The 22,860-nt window shown below is 40.3% G+C and overlaps 1 protein-coding gene across 3 annotated transcripts in view; it reads left to right on the forward strand.

Moving 5' to 3' along the window:
- LOC124711684 overlaps nt 1–22,860 on the forward strand; it is a 316,172-nt gene that overhangs the window by 143,592 nt on the left and 149,720 nt on the right. For all 3 annotated transcript variants that reach the window (XM_047241901.1, XM_047241886.1, XM_047241894.1), the window contains exons 2-3: nt 20,167–20,279; nt 20,821–20,998. In XM_047241901.1, the coding sequence (XP_047097857.1) occupies nt 20,912–20,998 (87 nt within the window). In that variant the 5' untranslated portion in view covers nt 20,167–20,279; nt 20,821–20,911. The remainder of the gene's footprint in view (nt 1–20,166; nt 20,280–20,820; nt 20,999–22,860) is intronic.

Consider the following 22,860-nt stretch of genomic DNA (forward strand, 5'->3'; position numbering starts at 1 on the left):
AGTCCCCTGCCGGGAATCGAACCTGGACCCCCTGCGTGATAGGCGGAAACGCTACCGCTACGCTACGGAGGCGGACAATGTGGAGAACACACTGAAGTACTGTTCAGTACAATCAATAAGCTCCAAGGAAATAGGCATTTACAATCAGCTATGCTTACCACTGCACCTCCTCAAGAAGACTGTGGGTAGATTTTTTATTCAGAAAATTCAAGAAAAAGGCTACTCTGATTTTGAAATTACAAGAAGCCTCATAGAAGCAGAAAGGAACACGTTAGGGTGCCGATGAGTTTTAATGGGTACGTGTCTTGTAGTAACATTTATTTTTTGATAAAATGTTGAAATTCATTTTACCACAAGTTTGTTTTTATAAGCTCAGTGCCAACTTTTTAATCATAAATATTAACCTATTTACATGAAATTTTAGCAGGAAGTATGCATTAATATTATCGAAAATGTAATTTGTTTATTTTATGGTTCAAAAATGGTTCAAATGGTTCTAAGCACCATGGGACTTAACATCTGAGGTCATCAGTCCCCTAGACTTAAAACTACCTAAGGACATCACACACATCCACGCCCGAGACAGGATTCGAACCTGCGACCGTAGCAGCAGCGCGGTTCTGGACAGAAGCGCCTAGAACCGCTCGGTCACAGCGGCTGGCTGTTTATTTTATCATCACATTTGTGTACCGATAATCAAAAAAAAAATTTAAGACTGAAATTTGAAATAAACACTGAAAATAATTTTTAACGTTTCTCATAAGATGACTGCACAGAACCGTTGAACTGTCTTGTGAATGTACCTACGAAATGTGGCATGTGAAAACTGTGGCACAAGTACCGAAACTTGGTTTCCAAGAATGCCATTAAATCATATTAAAAATTCAAGACTCGAAGACCAATGAAGTTATGGACTTGGTTATTTCTACATCTTTACATAACAGATACTATTTTAAGAATTGGCTGCCATCGGTAAGGTAGTAGAAAAGTTAAATTTTTGGGTGGAGTCTCCCCTTAAGCATTGCGCCGTATATACTGTATGTTCGAATTCAGGCTACGCAGAACCTAATTGTGGTCATTCTTCTGAAGACCATTGTTTGCACATCTGCGCTACCAGTCGGTTATGCTGCGCTAGTAAAGACCACAAAGACTCCTGACGGTCCCGTTTTACAACGAATGCTCGCAGGCGCCGAAATATCGTGAGTGCACTTGCTCACCTAGCCGCATCCTCAACGGGTCTGCTATAGTCTACAACATGTGTCATAGAAATTAATTTTGACTTATGTTGAAAGATTGCAAAACAGCGACCAGTCACTTTTTGTGATAATTTATTTTGTGTTTACCAGTTTCATGCTGGTTTGCTCATCTTCTAACAGCGGGAGGAGTTATGGATTTAACTGCATATCATTTGCCTGGGTTTTCGCAGCAAAGACTTTGTTTTCGTTGTCCGCCCGTACACAATCTGATTATAAGAACCTCTCAAGGCGAATGCTGTGATTATTCTTAGAAGAGGCTTGGCTTTTGAAATAGTCTCGTCAGTCTTCATTAGGGAATATTTTACAAATTTCAATATATATATATAGCCGAGTTTGTATCATTTACAGGAAACACCAAGAGGAGGTGGTCTCTTTTCGTCTCCCATTAAATTTATTTGCAGTATTTACAAGACTGTCAATGATTGCGTTAAACTACTTTTCAGTATTTACAAATTTTTCAATGATTCTGACGTTCTCTTCGTCATCGTAACTTCTGTACGTAGGCCACACAAGTCAGAAGTGATTTTGAAATCCCATCAGTTTGGAGTTTCTTTAATGCTTTGCAATCGATTCGTCGGTCTTCGCTGGTAACGTTTTTCTTCTTTTCCCATCAGAGTTTAAAATTAGTCTGTGAAACTGGTGGCCGTGGTACTCCGCATTATCTCAAAGATTTTTGCACTAATGAGTTAACAATCGGACGAACTGTTGATGTGAATGCATTTATTCTTCGGTTCCATCCATCTCATACGTTATTTGTGCAATGGCGTCTTCCATTGCAATTCCACAACTCTCTTGGCATATGTACGTTATCGAGCCACTGGTCCACAAAATAGTCATAAAAGTCCTGAAGATTTTGTTTTTCAGGGCTGCTGTCCTGAATACGCAGCCAATTACCATCCAACACTTTTAGGGGAAGATATGCTATTGCAGAACACATTCTTCTGTAATGGCGTATATTCTCGTTTTCCTAATAGGCTGGAACGAGGCCGTAACACTCCAAAAATATTGCATAAAATGAGAATTGCAGCCAGTAATCTCTGTTCCAGGAAACGAACTGTTAGCTGCTTGGACGACGGCAATTTCAAAGTCCATCATCAGAGATACAGGATTCTGTCTAGGCCCGTTAGTTTTAATAGCTTTAAAAAAACGTTCATATGTTTCTCGATTTTTATTTGACAGCAAAGCGTAAACATCTGGGGTGATATCTGTTTCCTCCCAAGAACTACTAAGGTCAGCGTAAAGTATAAACACCTGTCTAAACTGCTTGCTCAAATCCTTGAACGATCCATCCACCGAGCGAGGTGGCGCAGTGGTTAGCACACTGGACTCGCATTCGGGAGGGCGACGGTTCAATCCCGTCTCCGGCCATCCTGATTTAGGTTTTCCGTGATTTCCCTAAATCGTTTCAGGCAAATGCCGGGATGGTTCCTTTGAAAGGGCACGGCCGACTTCCTTCCCAATCCTTCCCTAACCCGAGCTTGCGCTCCGTCTCTAATGACCTCGTTGTCGACGAGACGTTAAACACTACCCACCACCACCGATCCATCCATACAGAATGATTCACAGCTTGATAGCAGCGCGGGGTAGCACCGTTGTCTCAGGCGCCTTGCCACGGTTCGCGCGGCTCCCACATCCGCAGGTTCGAGTCCTCCCTCCGGCGTGGGTTTCGTGTTGTAAGTAGCGTAAGTTAGTTTAACTTAGATTAAGTAGTGTGTCAGCCTAGGGACCGATGACCTCAGCAGTTTGGTCGTATAGGAACTTACCACCCGCAGTTTGATAAACACGCTCTTCCGTTTTCGCTGGCATACACCAGAATTCTCTCACTTTGATTAGATTAGATTAGATTAGTGCTTGTTCCGTAGATCATGAATACGACACTTCGTAATGATGTGGAACGTGTCGGGTTAACAAAAGGTGTCTATACAAGATATTACATTATACAAAATATTACATGACACTTAATATTTTTAATTTTTTTTGGTTGGTGGGTGGGGAAATTACCCACTTACTATATCCAAAAATTCATCTAATGAGTAGAAGAAATTGCCATTCAGAAATTCTTTTAATTTCCTTTTAAATGCTACATGGCTATCTGTCAGACTTTTGAGCTGTTAGGTAAGTGACCAACGACTTTTGTGCATAAATTACACCCTTCTGAGCCAAAGTTAGATTTAACCTTGAGTAGTGAAGATCATTCTTTCTCCTAGTGTTGTAGCCATGTACACTGCTATTACTTTTGAATTCATTCTGATTGTTAATAACAAATTTCATAAGTGAATATATATATATATATATATATATATATATATATATATATATATATAGTGAGGCTACAGTGAGGATCTCTAGCTCTTTAAATAAGTGTCTGCAGGATGATCTTGAATGAGCTCCAGCAATTATTCTGATATGCGTGGTAAGCTAATTTACTGAGATGTATATCGCCAAAATTTGCAATGACCCTAATAGCGTAAGTAGCTGAACTCAAACGTTTCAGCAGATCTTCAGTGTGTTTTTTCCAGTTCAACCCCTCATCAATGCATACACCGAGAAATTTTGAATATTCTACCTTACTACCGATTTCTGATCGAAGTCCATATTTATTGATGGTGTCATTCCATTCGCTGTGTGGAACTGTATATACTGTGTTTTGTCAAAGTTTAATGAGAGCCCATTTGCAGAGAACCACTTAATGATTTTCTGAAAAACATCATTTACAATTTCATCCGTTAATTCTTGTCTGTTGGGTGTGATAGCTATCTTGTATCATCGGTAAAAAGTACCAACTTTGCATCTTCGTGAATATAGAATGGCAAGTCATTAATATATATTCAAAACAGCAGAGGACCCAAGACCGAACATTGCGGCACCCCATTCTTGATTGTTCCCCAGTTTGAGAAATCACCAGTTTCTAGCATATTATGTGAACTGCTTATTTCAACATTCTGCACTCTTCCAGTTAGGTATGATTTAAACGCTGTCTCATTCATACCACAGTACTTGAACTTATCTATAAGTATACCATGATTGGTCCCCTGTTATCATCTGCAAATAAAAAATTGCTATCATTATACATCAGTAAATTATTTTCGTGGGAGAATATTCCTCCACAATTGGTGGGATCTTGTGTAGTTCCCACATATTTTCGCCAATGTGATGTAACGATTGTTTCGCTCTTCTGTGTGATGGTAACTATGTTATTAAGTTGTAGCGTCGATTGGAGAGCTGCCGTACTTCTTCAACGTAAACTGATGAAACTATAGCGTCTGTTTCTTTTGCCCGCTTCTTTTCACTGACAAAATTTTTTCGCCTTTCATTCGCTGCTTCACCTGGAATATAGACATGACTACCTTCCCCTAAAACATTATTTTTTGTGGATAGTCTTCCTTTACATTTATTCTTCATAAAGCTTACACAATGTCAGCAAATCACTTCTTGTTTGTTTGTGTAGTCCACTACAAACTGATGCCCGTTATAAACCAATAGAGGATTCCCTTCAGTAGTCTCAGTGAACTCAGCCTCAGCCTAAAACACGGAAAGCTACTTGCCAGTAAGAGGTTGATAAGGCACTGACTCGGGATAAAGCCACACACACTATGCACTGGTATGGGGACAGGGAACTTTGTGCAGGAAATGGGCTTTGGCCATTCCCAGAATACTTTGCAGGTAGCGGTGGACAGGCTAGTGTATCGTACTTCTGGAAGTCACTGCCCACTTCCTACAGTGTCCTGGGCTCCATACAGGTACCAACACATTCCCTCTCTGTACAAGCGTCATTCCTTTCGAGTGTTACAAACTCCGAAGTGGAACATCCCCTGCACCTAAATCCAACTACTATTCCGTGTTGAAAGTCTCTTAAATCCCATCGTGCGGCCACAATCACGTCGGAAACCGTTTCACTTGAATCGCCAAAGTACAAATGACAGCTCCGCCAGTTCACTGCCCTTTGATAACTTGTGTACGCGATAATGCCGCTATCTGTATATGTGCACTTCGCTATCCCTTGACTTCCGTAACCTCGGAGCATATACAAGAACAACTGATACACAAGTTCGTGAGGGAAGGAAATTTTATTGCTCTTTATTCGCTCGGGGCGATGATCTGAAAGTGAAAGGATGGGTGTGAGGTTTCCACAGGATTTGCAGACACAATGGAGAAAGTATCTAATGCATGAAAGCATTTTTTTCTCAAGGTACTGACGATAGTCAGGTACAACATGTCCGTATGGGACTGAGATAGTATCAGATGTATTTAAGTAAAAGAAAGATCAAACATTGGCCCGAAAACATTATTTCATGTGAGTGTCTGCATTACTTGTAAAACAAATGCCCAGGTGTAAGGTGGTGCTGTATGAATACAGAATAAAGGTAATACAAAAGCCTCTTCCAGCAATGGAGAATCTAAGAACAGCGAGGAAGAGATCTCATTAAATGTAGTTTAGGCCAATGTGAGAAGCAACTATTGGGAAACAATATCTTCTGTGGGGGACTGAAAAATGTGCAGAACGGATTAAGAGCATATTTTTTACGCTTTCGGCTAGCTGAGGACTGAAGCGAGACGCGACGGTAGAGGAAACAATTTTTTTAAAAAAGTGCAGAGGATATGTAATTTACTTGGAGGGGGGCGGGGGGGGGGGGGGGGGGAGGAGGAGAGAGAACTTGGGATGGGGTACAATTTTGTTGTTTTTCCATGTAACAGTCGCATAACAAGGCGGATTCGACGCTGTGTCTTCAGTAGTAATTGCCGTGTTAAAAAATGGTTCAAATGGCTCTGAGCATTATGGGACTTAACTTCTGTTCCCCTAGAACTTAGAACTACTTAAACCTAACTAACCTAAGGACATCACACACATCCATGCCCGAGGCAGGATTCGAACCTACGACCGCAGCGGTCGCGCGGCTCCAGACTGTAGCGCCTAGAACCGATCGGCCACTACGGCCGGCAGCACGAGTATTCCTAAGTTTTTTTTTTTTTTTTTTTTTTTTTTTTTTTTTTTTTTTTTTTTTTTTTTTTTTTGGCAGAGTGTCACGGAAATTATGAGAAACCTGATCGGGTAGAGAGCGAAGATATAGGCCATCTGCCGTGCAAAAGCCTAGTTGCCAAGTCTCAAAGAACAATTTTAAGTGAAGAACGGTGAGATATTCTTTGTCTCCCTACATATCGCTTCCGTGGCGACAATGGAAACAAGATAAGGCTAATTATGGCGCCCCCACAGAGACAAATAGTTTTCTGTTGAGGGCAATTGCAGCTGAAGTAATCCATGATTCAGAACTAAACTACTTTCAGATTTATTTGAACGTTTAGAGCAATACGACCGGTTCCGTGATATGAAATCACATCTTCAGGTGTACGTCTACAAGATAGAAAACGTACAGCCGACATTATGATAAAAAAAAACACACCTATCCTAATAATCTATACTCTGTGACAACCAGTATGGAATACTCACACATCAGTAAAACTTTTAAGCCCTGATACTGGAACGAAGGAGAATCAACCATCTTAAAATTAAATACTGTTACCCGCAGCACGCAGGGCGTCACAGCTGAAACTGACCAGTTGAAAAACTGACATGTTAAGAGCACCTTTACCTACAATGAAAAGTGCAAAGTAAGAAAACAAGAAAAGGTAAAAGCCCCAGCTAGCAACACTGAAAGCCCATGGTCAAGAAAACTCACTTCATACCAGGAGTGACCAGCAGTGTGGCCCTGCACGGCGAGGCGCTGTAGAGTTGCTGTCCGCCACTTACTGGTACGGAACCGCGGGCATTGTGTTGCTAGCTGGGGCTTTTTACCTTTTCTTGTTTTCTAATTTTACTCTTTTCATTGTAGGTACACGCGCCTTTAACGTGTCAGTTTTTCAGCTCGTCAACTTGAATTATGGCGCCCTGCTTCTTACGGGTAACAGTATTTTATTTTGAGAAGATTGAGTCCCCCTTCTTCTCGTAGCAGGACTCAAATGTTTTACTGACTTGTGAGTATTTCATATTGTTTGTTATAGAGGATACATGATTACCAAAGGTATGTTTTTCATCATAATGTCGACTGCACGTCTTCTATCTTGCAATGTATACCTGAAGACGAGATTTGACACCACGAAACCGGCCGTGTTCATGTAGAAGTTCATATGCAGCGGAAATCGGCTTATTTCTGAAACACGCATAGAGACATTTAGGCAGGAATTCTTCCCTCGCCCCACCAGGTGGCACAAAGATAATGACTCTCTGCAATGCGCTTTAGAGTGGTTTTCAAAGTGTGCACGTATCCTAGATATGATAAAATTTCGTTAACGCGTTTTCATTGTTCTTAAAATTATGCATCCCCTTCTGGTATTCCATCTGCCGCTCGGCATTGTGGCTGAAAATGAAACGAACTCTATAATCTGCCGGGTCTCAGTGTACCGCATGGTCAGAGGTTTTAAAAAAATCCCCAATTTCTTTGCTCGTGCAGTTGTTCAGCTGCCAAAACATTGCGCTTAGAGTTTCATGTTTCCAGTATTTTATCTTACGTCTCTGGGAGCATGAAATTGGCGTCATCTTTAGTTTCTTATCAAGAACCCTCACAAACATTCAACGGTATTTCGGCAATGGTACTGCATGGTCATATTTACTTGTTCTAATACATACAAATTAAACAGGTCTCATGCATGTTACGGGCTGCCTTCTATGTGTTGCGGTTAGCTTCCGCTTTTTGGGAGCTTCAGATTAAATGTCGAGACTTTCTGTCTTCTGCAAACTACATCAAACATGTATCCCCATAGTCATTAGTCTGGCAAAATCGAATAAACTCCTCTCGGTCTTTAAGACGCAATAGCTAAGTTACTATTTCAAGAATTCGACGGCTGTCGCGCGGATCTTCTTCGGGAATTAGAACTACTGATTTCCGGAGGCATGGCCTCTTCCTTCAATGCACGGAGCTGCAGAGTCCAGAATTTTCCACACGTGGCCCGAATTTTACTCACGCACGGTACAGCTATCTGCTGTGCGCTACCTGACTCGCCTTTCCGTGCATACGAGATTTCAGCCCATTATTGGAAAAAGCTTCCGTTTCGTGCATAGAAGAAGGAGGGACTGCCATTCCCAGAAAGCAATAGTCTTAACTCCTAATGATGATGACATTGACACCTGCTGAAAGCTCGAGAATTATAATTTCAATGGTGTTGTTTGAAAAGTGAAAGGATTTTACTTACATCTAACCAGTCCTTAGTTTACATCTCAGCCTCTTTCTGTCAAGCATTTCACCGACTTCACTGGCTTCCAGCCGCTTAAACGAGTTGTATCACTGATAAACGTATGCCTACATCGACTATACCTATTTCTTCTACAAACATCTAATTTATCCCTAGGATTACGTCAACAAACAATACCGAACAGTCCTAAGATTATGTCAGTAACTAATACTGAACTTAATTAACACTGATAGCAATATCCTTTATAACCTACGACAGCGTGGTTCTGGAGGCGCCTTGTGGTCGTGTAGTAACGGTAATAGTAGTAGTAGTAGTAGTTTTATTTATCCGTAGATCACTTTTACATGGACAGTGGGCATATCTTGGGATTACAGATTACAACAGAAACAACGTAATTCATATATACAGGCATTTACACAGGCCCTACTTAAATTTCAGGTTTGATAAGGACGAAACAGGTAGTTGGCCGTAGCCTTCTAGTAGGAACCAACACGGCGTTTGCCTGAATTTATTTAAGGGAACCACAGAAAGCCTAAATCAGGATGGCCAGATGAAGACTGCTGTTTCTACCCTCCCGAATACAAGGACAGTATGCTTAAAACAGTACTACTTAATTCTGTTTATCCCTAGTGTAGAATAATGTTTTGCAAAGAAATTATGTAATAATGCAAAAGGCTAGTGCTACACTGTTCATTTATTTCTCACTCCCTGACACTGTACACACTATACACACATCGTTTCATAACGTAGCGTTACACACACCATCAGCTGACGTCAGGGAATAGTGACATTGTTTGCTTTCCATTCTGTGTGCCTCAGCTTGCCATTTGCTAACCTGAAAAATTGAGTCAGCAGCCATCTATAACGAGCGACTTATTGAGCTCGGAAAGATAATAAGTTGTTAGCAGCTCAAGAGTGTTTTCCAGAAAAAAAGCAATCAAAGAAAATAAGAAAAAAGAGTTAGGGAAAGTGTTACGTTAAATAATAGATGTTTTGTCATCGATATTAATATTATTTATTTGTCTTACAATTTTCATTAAACTCCTATTCTGTGTTATCTAAGTAACCATTCACTGTATGGAGTGTACGCTTAACAGGCTCTTTTTAATTACCTTCTTAAATAAGGTTGTTTTAGTAATCTCTTTAACCTCCTTGGACAATTTGTTGTACAGTTCTATTTCTTGGTAGAAAATGCTGTTGCGAGTTTTATGTTTATTCTTTCTTGGTAAATGTAAGTTCAGTCTAGATCTTGTTCCATGGCCGTAGACAGAGCTGTTTGTGCTCTAATTATCAATGTCATTTTTTTTATATTTACTCATATGGTGTCGTTGAACAACCCAGATCTTTACAATGAGTTCAACTTCTGTTATTTATTATTATTATTCCAATGGCCCTTTTCTGTAGTTCGAGAACTGTGTTCATATTTTGTGAATTTGTTCCCCATAAAAGAATTTTGAAGCTAAAAATTGAGGGTACATATGAATAGTACTCTGAGGTGACAAAAGTCACTGGATACCTCCTAAAACCGTGTCGGACCTCCTTTTTCCCGGCGTAGTGCACCAATTCGATGTGGCATGGACTCAACAAGTCGTGGTAAGTCTACTGCAGCCTTCCATAATTACGAAAGTGTTGCCGATACAGGTTTCTGTGCACAAACTGACCTCTCGATTATGTCCATAAATGTTCGATCGGATTCCTGTCGGGCGATATTGGTGGCCAAATCGTTCACCTGAACTGTAAAAAAAAAAAAAAAAAAAAAAAATGGCTCTGAACACTATGGGACTTAACATCTGTGGTCATCAGTCCCCTAGAACTTAGAATTACTTAAACCTAACTAACCTAAGGACATCACACACATCCATGCCCGAGGCAGGATTCGAACCTGCGACCGTAGCAGTCGCGCGATTCCGGACTGAGCGCCTAGAACCGCTAGACCACCGCGGCCGGCCCGAACTGTACAGAATGATCTTCAAAGCAACCACAGACAATTGTGACCCTGTGACATGACGACATTGTTTAGGAACATGAAGTCAGTGGTCTGCAGACAACCGTTTCCAGTCAATAATCGGTTCAGTTGGACTAGAGGACCCAGTTCATTCCGTGTAAACGCAGTCCACACCATTATGAAACCACCACCAGTTTGCACTGTGCTCTTGTGACAATTTAGGTCTTCGGCTTCGTGGGGTCTGCGCCCATTAACCCAAATTTCACCCCACTGTCCTAACGGATAAATTCGCCGTACGTCCCACATTGATTTCTGCGGTTATTTCACGCAGTGTTGCTTGTCTCTTAACACTGAGAGCTCTATCTTCCCTCTATTTTAATTGATAACGAGACGAGTGTTGTTCGTGTCTTAAAATTTTGTGCGGTGTCCGGAATTCTTCCCAAAATACTTGGTGTGCAATCTTAATGTGTCACAGAGTGGCTGGGTCACGTATTGTTTCTAAGTCGTCATTCAGCCACGCTTATTTGTCCCTTTCTTAACAGCATCTTTACAGGTATTTTCGCCATGATTTCATTTAGTTATCCCGCTGTGTCTCGCTGGGGTCTTATTATGGGCTTTTCTGAACCTCACCCTCCTGGTGTTGCTTTACGTTCCGCGTGGTGGGATCAAACGTAGTTTACCAGTTTATTGATCCTTCCATAGATTATGAAAATCTTCTTCAGTATAACATTAATGCAAGGGCGCTGATGACCTACCTGTTGAGCGCCCTCCACCATAAATCATCATCACCATCATCTACGCAAACGGTATTTCTCTCGGTCGTTCAGTAAGGCCGCCTGCCACTGCTTGTCTGTTGTGAGAGGTACTGTCTGAAATCTGGTACGCTCAGAACACCCTTGACACTGAATTCACTAACATTTTCAAAATGGAATGTCCCAAGCATCTATCTCCAACTACCACTCCACGTTCAAAGTCTGTTAATCCCTGTCGTGCGACGATAATCACGTCGGAAACCTTTTCACATTAATCACCTGAGTACAAATGACAGCTCCATCACGTGGAACTGGACGGAGAACTCTCGTTCCTCCGATGTATGATGAAGTTCGCAGCAAATTCATGCTTGCTGCCCATGATTGTGGTGTGTCAGGCGTCTTCATTTAGGACTGTCTTCACGCCGTCCCAAATGACAACTCTGCCAATACATCGCCCTTTTGTATCTTGCCTTCGCAAAACTACCGCCATCTGTATATGTACATATCGTTATCCCATGACTTTTGTCACCTCAGTGTACGTAAGCAGAAGGCGCTGGGTGTTACACATTGATGACAAGACTGGGCAAAACATGCTGATGACATTTTGTAATTATGTATGTGTGTTTAGACCACTTCAACTGAGAATCAACATTCATTCCTAGAAACATTGCATTTGTTACGCAGGCTGCAAGAAAAAAAGGTGCCATCACTTTTAATTTTACGTTGTCATTTTCCATCCTCAAACTGAAACACATGGCAATTGTTTCTTTTGTTCAATGTCACTTTATTGCATAGTGAACAGCTGTAAACTTTGTCGAGTTTTTCATTTGCTTTCCCTGCAAAGAGTTCTCTTGCTTTTTCAGTGACCATAATATTGCTGTCATGGTTGCTGTCGAAGGCAAAGGCCCTCTGCAACGATAGGCGTTCAGAAAATGGTTCAAATAGCTCTGAGCACTATGGTACTTAACTGCGGTGGCCATCAGACCCCTAGAACTTAGAACTACTTAAACTTACCTAACCTAAGGACGTCACACACATCCATGCCCGAGGCAAGATTCGAACCTGCGACCGTAGCGGTCACGCGGTTCCAGACTGTAGCGCCTAGAACCGCTCGGCCGCTCCGGCCGGCTAGGCATTCACTTGGCCTGCTCGTTACAGGCGGTGGTGGAGACGAGGTGTCCACCCTCGCTGGTAGGGTGGCTCCTTCATCATTGGCTCCTTCATCATTGATAGAATTACCAGCGCATGCCATCATTCACTCACAAACCACCGCAATATACGTTTTGGTGTTCACCACGATTATATAATATTTGTGAATTTTACTGTAAATATTATTTAGTCCCTACTATTATATTAAACTGTTTCCCAATAATCTGGGTCACTTATCACATCGTAAAGTGGCATGTACGGTAGAACTAAAATGTGTCTGTATTCATCATACTGAGGGGACTGAAATATTAATTGCTTTGCGAGGTCACACTAGCAGCTCTGTTAGGGATCTCTCTTTCTACCAATGATCTTTCGCACTGCTGCTCAGTGTGTGCTAATTTTGAAACTTCCTCACTGATTAATACCTTACGTCGAATTGGGACTCACACCGAGTATCTTTGCTTGTCGCAGGCAACTGATCTACTGACTGAGCTATCCAGGCACACGCTCAGTCAGTGCACCAGTTGCCTACAAAAAGCTACTGATTCCATTTTCGACTTCTGATCCAGCACACAGTTTCAATCTACCAGAAAGTTTCACCGCTCTTTCTATGCAGTAATTGTGCAATTGCACTGGATAAGGACCATGCACCAATAGATAGTGAACCATCTCGTGATTGGAATCGACATGTTTCGTTCTCAGATGAGAGCTGGAGAGAATTGCATATACTGTACGAGCCTTAGCACAGTCGCCCTTTCTCACTGACAGAGGTATACCCTGCAGCTGGACCATAACCGTAACTTTGTATCCTGTTTTCTTTTTAACTCTCTCTAAATGACCAACTTATAGCCGGTACGTTGCCTTATGCTGAGCTGGAATGTCTGTCCTATGTAGAGATAATACTGCTGCGCGGTGCTGAGAGAATACTGCTGCGTGGTGTCGGATCGTTGCCAGTTAGGGCTGACGGAGTACATCGAAAAAGTTCAAAGAAAGGCAGCACGTTTTGTATTATCGCGAAATATGGGAGAGAGGGTCACAGAAATGATACAGAATTGGGCTGGAAATCATTAAAAGAAAGGCGTTTTTCGTTGCGACAGAATCTTCTCACGAAATTCCAGTCACCAACTTCCTCCTCGAACGCGAAAATATTTTGTTAACACCGACCTACATAGGGAGGAACGAACACCACGATAAAATACGGGAAATCAGAGCTCGTACGGAAAGATGTAGGTGTTCATTCTTTTCGCGCGCTATACGAGACTGGAATAATAGAGAATTGTGGAGGTGGTTCGATGAACCCTCTGCCAGGCACTTAAATGTGATTTGCAGAGTATCCATGTAGATGTAGATGTAGAGTGAACGTTGTTCAACATGCGACGCGCCCCAAAGTTTCGAATGACAAATTTTGGAACCACTACAAAACCCATCTACTGCACTTTCGCCATCTCCGCGGTCGGTATGTGAGCAGGATAATTCTCCTGGCGATATAGGATTATTTCTTGCTCGCTAATCTTGGCCGTTCGTTGAACAACTGACAGAAAAAAGTCACAATAAAAAGTATCAAAGTGCCAATAATTATTTTCTGTTCAGTTACTACTTTCTTTTAACGGCTAATATTCAGCTTGCATAATGTAACAATAATTTAATAATACTTAGATATGATACTATTCTATAGTGAATAAATCTATTGTGTGTCTCACAGAGCGGTAGCGAGGTGACCCTGTGCTCCTGGCAGAAGGGCCAAAGCTCCGCCTCCCGCCTCCACCCTCCCCCCTCCCCCACTCCCACCCCTTGCAGATGTATCTTTCTGCAATTTTTTTGCCCAGATTTAGCAAATATTATAATTTTCTAGGAAAGTTTACTACAATGAAGTATTCTTTCTTCTCTTGTTAGTGCCTTGTCCCGCAGGGTCGACATAGTTAGAATGGATTTGGCAAGGTTAATTTTTAAGGGGTGGCCAGATGTCCTTCCTGCCGTCACCCCGTACCCCCCCCCCCCCCCCAGATGTAATTAGTGTGCCCCAGCTGTCTGTGTCGAGTGTAATCCGTGGAAGAGTGCGAACGTTTTCAGATGTCTGCGAGTCTTGTAACTGAGGCGGAATGTGGGGCCCAGCCCAGTATTCAGCTAGGGGGATGTGGAAAACCGCCTAAAAACCACATCCAGGCTGGCTGGCATACCAGCCAACATCGGGCGGATTCGATCCGAGAACAGCGCGCCTACCAGAGTCCAGGAAGCAGTGCATTAGTGCTCTCAGCTAACCTGGCAGGTTACTAAAATGAAGCATTATTGAGAAATATTACTTGGATGAACTACATTGATAGAAAATATTGCGCACTACGAATTACGTGTATCATTCTAGTAAACAAATTAAAAATTGTATAAAGTTTCTAAAAAAATTAAAGCAAAACATAATCTGTGCCTTATTATATGTGTACATTGATTTTAGTCTGATGTATCATAAAGGACAGATTTTATTCCCACCTCATAAATTATTACTAGCGCATAAAGTATTGGTTACAAATGTTATATTACCAACGTCAGGTTTACGAGCTGTGTCGTATTCTAGCAACAAGACAGCTAAATTTTGCAATCTACTTTCGCCCACACTCGATCGCAATCATATCTAATTTCCTGAAACTGCGTTCCCACGTTGCTGCAGTCGCTGGCATTGTCACAAATATCCCCATAGCTGTTTTGATGTTTGGGTGCGTATCTCTTACCCCCAAGTTAATTCTTAAACCGTCTTCCCTTCTTTTCCTTTTGCGTCCACTCCGATCCTGCGGCCTTCGCAGGAGGCAATCTCGCCATCCCTTCGTTACGGCCCTGCTGTTACATGTAAAGTAGACACATCCAATATTTCTTAAAAAATTCAAGACATCGAAACCAGGTTTTCAACTACTTATAGTTGACTTATCTATCTAATGAGATTTGAAGTAAATTTTTCTTTCTTCAACTGAAATGAGAAATGCGCAATATTTATAGCAATGGCTTCCACAAAAAAGCCTTAAATTTAACACGGCGCCGGCTCGGGTGGCCGAGCGGTTCTAGCCGCTGCAGTCTGGAACCGCGCGGTCGCTACGGTCGCAGGTTCGAATCCTGCCTCGGGCATGGATGTGTGTGATGGCCTTAGGTTAGTTAGGTTTAAGTAGTTCTAAGTTCTAGGGGACTGATGACCTCAGAAGTTAATTCCCATAGTGCTCAGAGCCATTTGAAACATTTTTTAACACGGCAATTACTACTGAAGACGCAGCGTCGAATCCGCCTTGTTATGCGACTGTTACATGGAAAAACAACGAAATTGTACCCCATCCCAAGCTCTCTCTCCTCCCCCTCCCCCCCCCCCCCCCGCTCCCTCCAAGTAAATTACATATCCTCTGCTCTTTTTAAAAAAAAAATTGTTTCCTCCACCGTCGCGTCTCGCTTCAGTCCTCAGCTAGCCGAAAGCGTAAAAAATCGGAGGTCTTCGATCAGATAATATAATCATTAATTTAGCACTCATTCGCAGGCCTTTGAGATCCTACAGTACCGCAGCGAAGAAACAGCAAGAACATCATTGTTGGACATGATCTGGCTGTGTAGGCGGCAGCTGTGTGAACCGAGCGCGCTGTTTCCATGTAAACCATGTTAGGTCTGTTCTAATAGTCGTTTCTTTGCGATGCCACTTGTACGACATGGCACTGTGACAACAGCGTGTGTTTGCAGTCACGACCCGAGAGAAAGACTGCTCTTAGGCAGAAGATTGGAGCAAGAGAGGTAAGAGAATTCACATGCCTCTCCCAGTTTTTCCGCAGTTTTTGCGCCCGGTCTGCGTCTGCGCCGTTGGTGGGGGCTTACCGCGTCACGCCGTCGGTAAGGTCCTGACGGCAGTTCAGCGTCCGTAATTACCGTACTACAAAAAAGAAACGAATGTTACTGCTTTTTTTAAAACTAACTTTGCTCAGAAATGGTCTAATATTGCTTAACCAACTGCATAAAATGCTTGACAAATAATATTTCAGTTTAATTTGAAAGCGAATTTCAAACGTAACCTCTGCACAACTCTTTGCATTCGTTAGGGAATTTTCATTTAAAAGGTTTTTTTTTTATGGAGTAGGAGAGACGTAAGAAACAAACAAACTGAGTTCCTCTTAAAATAACACTAGCAGGAATGTCGACGCTTTCAAATTGTGCACCATGAAATTTAATGATCACTGCCTCACAGCGGCAGCGAACGTTGCATTCCCTAATAAAAACCAAATACAGATGCTTAGATATGCTGAGTCACAGATAGGCACAACAAAACGACTGTCACAAAATGAGCTTCCGACCAACGATGCCTTTGTTGAAAACACACACGCAGCCCCTGCCTGTTGAAGCCAGACTTTCAATAGAACACTGACAAATATATCTGAGCAAAATTAGTTCACTGTCCCCCAGTTTGTCTTTCATAAAGGATTTTAGATAAAGAAAGCGATGCAAGACACACACAAACACGACCACAGCCCCTGGCCGTTGAAGCCAGACTTTCAATAGAACACTGACTAATATATCTGAGCAAAATTTGTTCACTATCCTTCAGTTTGTTTTCCATAAAGGATTCTAGATAAAGAAAGCAATGCAAGGGCTCATAAATGAAGTCCTGATAAAGTTAAACAAGAAAATAATCCTGTTGCTTTATTGTTACATTCCATCCTAGATTTTCCTTTGTCAAATGCAGGTGTATTAGATTTATTGTGTAGACACTAGATACACCACCAAAAGATATTAGTTTAAAAGATGTTAGTTTAAGATTTAAGAAAAAGAAGAATTCAAAACCCATCAGGTCACTAAAAAGAGTAACTATAACAGTGTTTCTAACAGCATATTAAAATCTTGTGATGACAGCATTAAAGTTGAGCTACCTCTGCACTCACTCAAGGAGTCAAAGCTTATGTCCTAGCAGACTTATATGCTGTAGTAAAACCCATTTATAAAACTGGAGATAGGAAACCACCTCTGATTACAGAACCATTTCATTCTCTCCAGTCTTTTCAGAAATGTTTGAGGATCTGGCCTATAATAGAACACTGACTTGTTTGTTTGAGCAAAATTTGTTCCCTGTTCCTCAGTTTGTCTTTCATAAAGGATTCTAGATAGAGAAAGCAATACAAGGGCTTACAAATTAAGTCCTAACAAAGCTAAACAAGAAAATAATCATGTTGTTATATTTTACAACTTGCTACATCCTTGATTAACTTGATCATCAAAAAATTCTTTGTGGCAAACTAAAGTGTTATGACTTTAATGGCAACACTCTACCATGGATGGAGTTTTACCTTGATAACAGGAAGCAGAGAGGTTTCATTGACGTGCTGTGCTACATGTATGAAACTCGCCTCAGAAAGTGAGAATATGGCCTACAAGGTCCCAAGAGGATCAATATCAGTTCCACTCTTGTTCTTACCTCCATAAACAATCTTCCTCTGAATTTAAAGTGTTATCCATAAGCTGTAATGTTTCCTGATGAGACAAGTGTACTATTCAGATGCCAAAACTCAACTTACCAGACACAACTCAGATGATAGCTTAACAGATGTCCAAGTGGTTCACATCTATTTGAATATTAATCTCATAAAGTCTCATATAATGCAATTTCGAACATTTTTAAATAAGAATGATTTTCATATCCTATAATTTGACTCATTACACTAGGTCCTCTGTCAACATCTGGGTCTACATCTATACTATCCAAACCACTGTGAACTGTATGGCAGAGGGTACATCCCATTGTACCCGTTATCTGGGTTTATTCCCATTTCATTCACATATTGAATGTTGGAAGAATGTTTAAATGCCTATCTGTGTGTTGTAACTAATCAAATCTTGTCCTCACGATCCCTATGCGAGCTGTAAGTGGGGAGTTAGATTATAATCCTGGAATCATTTAATGCCATTTCTTGAAACTTTGTAAGTAGAGTTTCTCGAGATAGTTTACATCTGTCTTCAAGAGTCTGCCAGTTTGGCTTCTCTAGCATCTCAGTGACACTCTCCCATGAATCAAATAAACATATTACTGTTAATGCTGATCTTCTCTGTATAAGTTCAATATCCCTGTTAGTGCTATTTGGTGCAGGCCTGACTCTCTTGAGCATTATTACAAAATGGGTTTCATGAGTGATTTGTAAGCAGTATCCTTTGTAGACTGACACCACTTTCCCAGTATTCTACGAGTAAACCAAAACCTACGCTTGCTTTACCCACAACTGAGCCTATGAAACCATTCCATTTCATAATATCATACAAATGGCTGTCTTGAAATACCATCCAGCTTTTGTGAGTCTGCTATTTGGTAGATGCCCAATGAAGAAGTTTTTGTTTTGGCTGTTAAATTCGCATTTAGGTGTGAAGCGGCATGTATTAATGGTGACAGTATTTTTTTTTTTTTTAATGAAGTCATAGAAGACAGCAGAGGACGTTCATTGTCAAATGGGGATGAGACAATGAGTGAATATTATGAAGACAAAGATAATCAAAACTGTTACTACATGACAGCAGAGGACATTCACTGTCAAATGGAGATAATGAGTGAATGTATTGTTCATATGTGAGTGTTCAATTCAGGATCTGAGAATGTTCAAGATTAGAAATGAAATAATTTACCAGCTAATGAGATTAAAAAAATGGTGGAAATGTTTGAATGTTTGATGCAGCATCTAAATGGAATAAATATTTTATGCCAGTGGCACTTGCAATCCATTTTCCAGCAATTTGCTGATGATACTGTTACTAGATGATTATCATGACCAGCAGCAAAGTTCTTTGATGAAGATAAACCAAAACTTGTCCTGTTCTATGATAACAATATAAATCATGAAGGTAATGTTATCATAAATAATTTCATAAAACAAACTTATATGCACAGTAAAAACGACCATTATTGTAACCATAGTCTTACATTTTTATTTTTAGTCATTTGTTTATTTTTTTGCATTGGAACATACTTTTTCTTAACGACATTAAGGTAGTGGTATGCACTTGACATAGTGATAAATAAAACACCTGTGCTTGCAAAACTTTAGGTATATAGTGTCCAGTGCATCTTGTCTTATTGAATTGACAATGATGAAATTCATTAAATCCCTTAACTTGATCATCCTCTGGTGACTGTTCCTCATAAAGTCAGTGCAAGACACTACAATATCTCTTACACACAGAGCAGTAGACTGTTATACTCACCGAGGCACACTGACATAACAGTTATTTCTAATTCACCTGCACTTAAATATATTGAGGTTGTAATAATTTAGGAGTACAGGAGAAAACTCACAAGCACCAGACAGTAGAAATACTGAGTCATCAACATGTACACAAAAAAAGAATGAATGGAAACTTTGCCAGCTTTTGGGTGACTTCTTTAACAAGCTAGAGAAAACACACACCATTCACATGTGCCACTACAGTGCACTGGCTGCACTCACATTAAGGCTGTCATTTTCAAGTGACTTATTATATTGAACCTTTTATTTTAAATTTTCTGTTGCTTGTCATTAGCTGTGCTATTTTAAAAATTTTACTTTTATCATTCAGTGTCAGTGTCATTAGCACTAGTTTACCAGTATTTGTTATTGCTTGGATCTATTAATTTACACTTACTTATACCATATTTCATGACTCTTGTAGTAGCAATAAAATATAGTACACTTATTTTAATGCTTATTGTAATTTGACTCTCAATATTTGTGAAGTTTGGTACAGAAATCTTACTCTAATGAATCAAGTACATTGTTTTCGGTACATTTTTATGTGTTTATTTTGAGCTATACCTGATATGTTATAATACTCTTGACAAGGGCTGCAAACATCTCACCCTTCACTTCACAGAATTTTCCTGATCTGATTCCACACACTTTTTCTGTTTTAGTTTCCACAGAAGAAGCATCTGGTTCCAAACACAAATGATTCAGTCAGTCTACAGATTTGTAACCTCCGTTAACATCTGAAGCTGCAGTCTTCAATATTTCAGTCACCTGAAAGGTAAATCCGTGATATGAAAATCATTAAACAACATAACTGGACAACTTTATATGCTTATGTAAATTCATAGCCGGTGACTTTTGCCTTACGAATAACTAATTAATATGATGAGAAAAATGAAATTATGTAATAAAATTACTCTCTTAATGAACTCACAACTTAAATTTATATTTGTGCTGGAAGCCATAAAAGTGATTTATTTAGATATAAGGGGCTGAAAGAATAAATTAAGTGAACTGATAACTGGATAAAATTACAGCAACAAGGAATGTTTGAGATCTTGTGTTAATTACAAACTTGAAATATTACGCTAAATTCAGAAATATGTACTGATCAAAGGACAGCTTCCTTTAAAAGCATAGATTATTAGTTTGAAAATATCTTTTTGACCACAAAAATGTCATATGTATAACCCTTCATCAAATATCTTTATCAGTTGGTGCAAGTTTAGTACTGTAGATGGGCTGAAACCTAAATAGTGCAGTACATGATAGGATTACTCCTCTTGTAAGCCTTACAACTGCTGTTGCCTTCTGCCTAGCCCTGGCCAAGGACAGATAGTTGTGCAGATTGAGAGAAGGTACCTTCTGCAACAGTGAGCTACCACACGCTGACAGGACAACATCACTACCATGCCAGCCACTGAGACTCTAGGAAGGAGGTCTGCTATTCCTTTTCTTTTTACAAGAGGAACTCACTATGAAGTTGGTTTTGATGTGGTATGTATTCAGTGTTTCAGCATGAAAATAGTAATCTAGTGCTGTAATGTGCTATCAAACAGATGAGTCAATAGTCATTCAAACTGAAAGAACTGTAATATAACTGTAGTTTACATTAAAGGTACATTGCAGTAACTGTAATAAGTCAGACAGTCATTCACATTTTTAAATCTGACATGTCGGCAAAGAGAGAATGGCATGAACCTGTCAGACCTATGGATGTACTGTAAAAGGATTACATATTTAAAAAATTCTGCTAGGCATTAAAATAAATGTAAAAGGCTTTCCTATATAGGACTGATCATTGTGGAACACAACTTCAGATATAAATGCCAGTAATTTAAAAAACTTTGAATAACCATTCATTCATTGCCATATCATATGCTGTACTGTCCATCGTCTTTAACTGCATTTCTCCAGAAGATTATCCTGTAAGATAACAAGGAGCAAATGTATTCAAAATATTCATCATTTTTGTCTGGAGGTGATGACAATAAGAATATGAAAAGCTAAAACTGATTTTTTGATATCTTTAACAATGTGCTGATTGTGGCTTCATTTCTCATGGCCTCTTAATAATTTTACATATGAATTTCCATATAGAATGTGAATAATATTATATCCATTTGTGAGTCTTGGAAATAATTTTTATTTGCTTGGTACAGTATAAGATAGTTTTTTTTCTAAGATTTAAGTTTTTCTTGGTTTGAATAAATTATTGACTTATTTGACTATTTTGTTGGTTGTATCTGGAGAAAAGAGTTTGGATTTTCAATCAGTTTGCTATCATTACCTGCAAATATTAAAGTTTATGAAGTGCTTTACACTCTCTTTAGTAGGTTCTTGATTTGGGTTGCAACGTGTAGGGCACTATCTTCCCAACAATATTACATTATTGAGGTGCTATATCTGATTTGCTACATGTAGTTTTATTCTTGGGGTACATAATGTTAATGTGAATCTTATCTCCTGCTATGAATATCAGAATTTTTTATATATATATATTTTTGTGTGTGTATGTTTGTATTTGTTTGTGTGTCTAATAACAGAGGGAAACATTCCACGTGGGTAAAAATATATCTAAAAACAAAGATGATGTGACTTACCAAACGAAAGCGCTGGCAGGTCGATAGACACACAAACAAATACAAACATACACACAAAATTCAAGCTTTCGCAACAAACTGTTGCCTCATCAGGAAAGAGGGAAGGAGAGGGAAAGACGAAAGGATGTGGGTTTTAAGGGAGAGGGTAAGGAGTCATTCCAATCCCGGGAGCGGAAAGACTTACCTTGGGGGAAAAAAGGACGGGTATACACTCGCACACACACACATATCCATCCACACATATACAGACACAAGCAGACATATTTAAAGACAAAGAGTTTGGGCAGAGATGTCAGTCAAGGCAGAAGTGCAGAGGCAAAGATGTTGTTGAATGACAGGTGAGGTATGAGTGGCGGCAACTTGAAATTAGCGGAGATTGAGGCCTGGTGGGTAAGGGAAGAGAGGATATATGGAAGAGCAAGTTCCCGTCTCCGGAGTTCGGATAGGTTGGTGTTGGTGGGAAGTATCCAGATAATCCGGACGGTGTAACACTGTGCCAATATGTGCTGGCCGTGCACCAAGGCATGTTTAGCCACAGGGTGATCCTCATTACCAACAAACACTGTCTGCCTGTGTCCATTCATGTGAATGGACAGTTTGTTGCTGGTCATTCCCACATAGAATGCATCACAGTGTAGGCAGGTCAGTTGGTAAATCACGTGGGTGCTTTCACACGTGGCTCTCCCTTTGATCGTGTACACCTTCCGGGTTACAGGACTGGAGTAGGTGGTGGTGGGAGGGTGCATGGGACAGGTT

This window comes from Schistocerca piceifrons, chromosome 1, assembly GCF_021461385.2.
Source record: "Schistocerca piceifrons isolate TAMUIC-IGC-003096 chromosome 1, iqSchPice1.1, whole genome shotgun sequence".
Classification (NCBI taxonomy): domain Eukaryota; kingdom Metazoa; phylum Arthropoda; class Insecta; order Orthoptera; family Acrididae; genus Schistocerca; species Schistocerca piceifrons.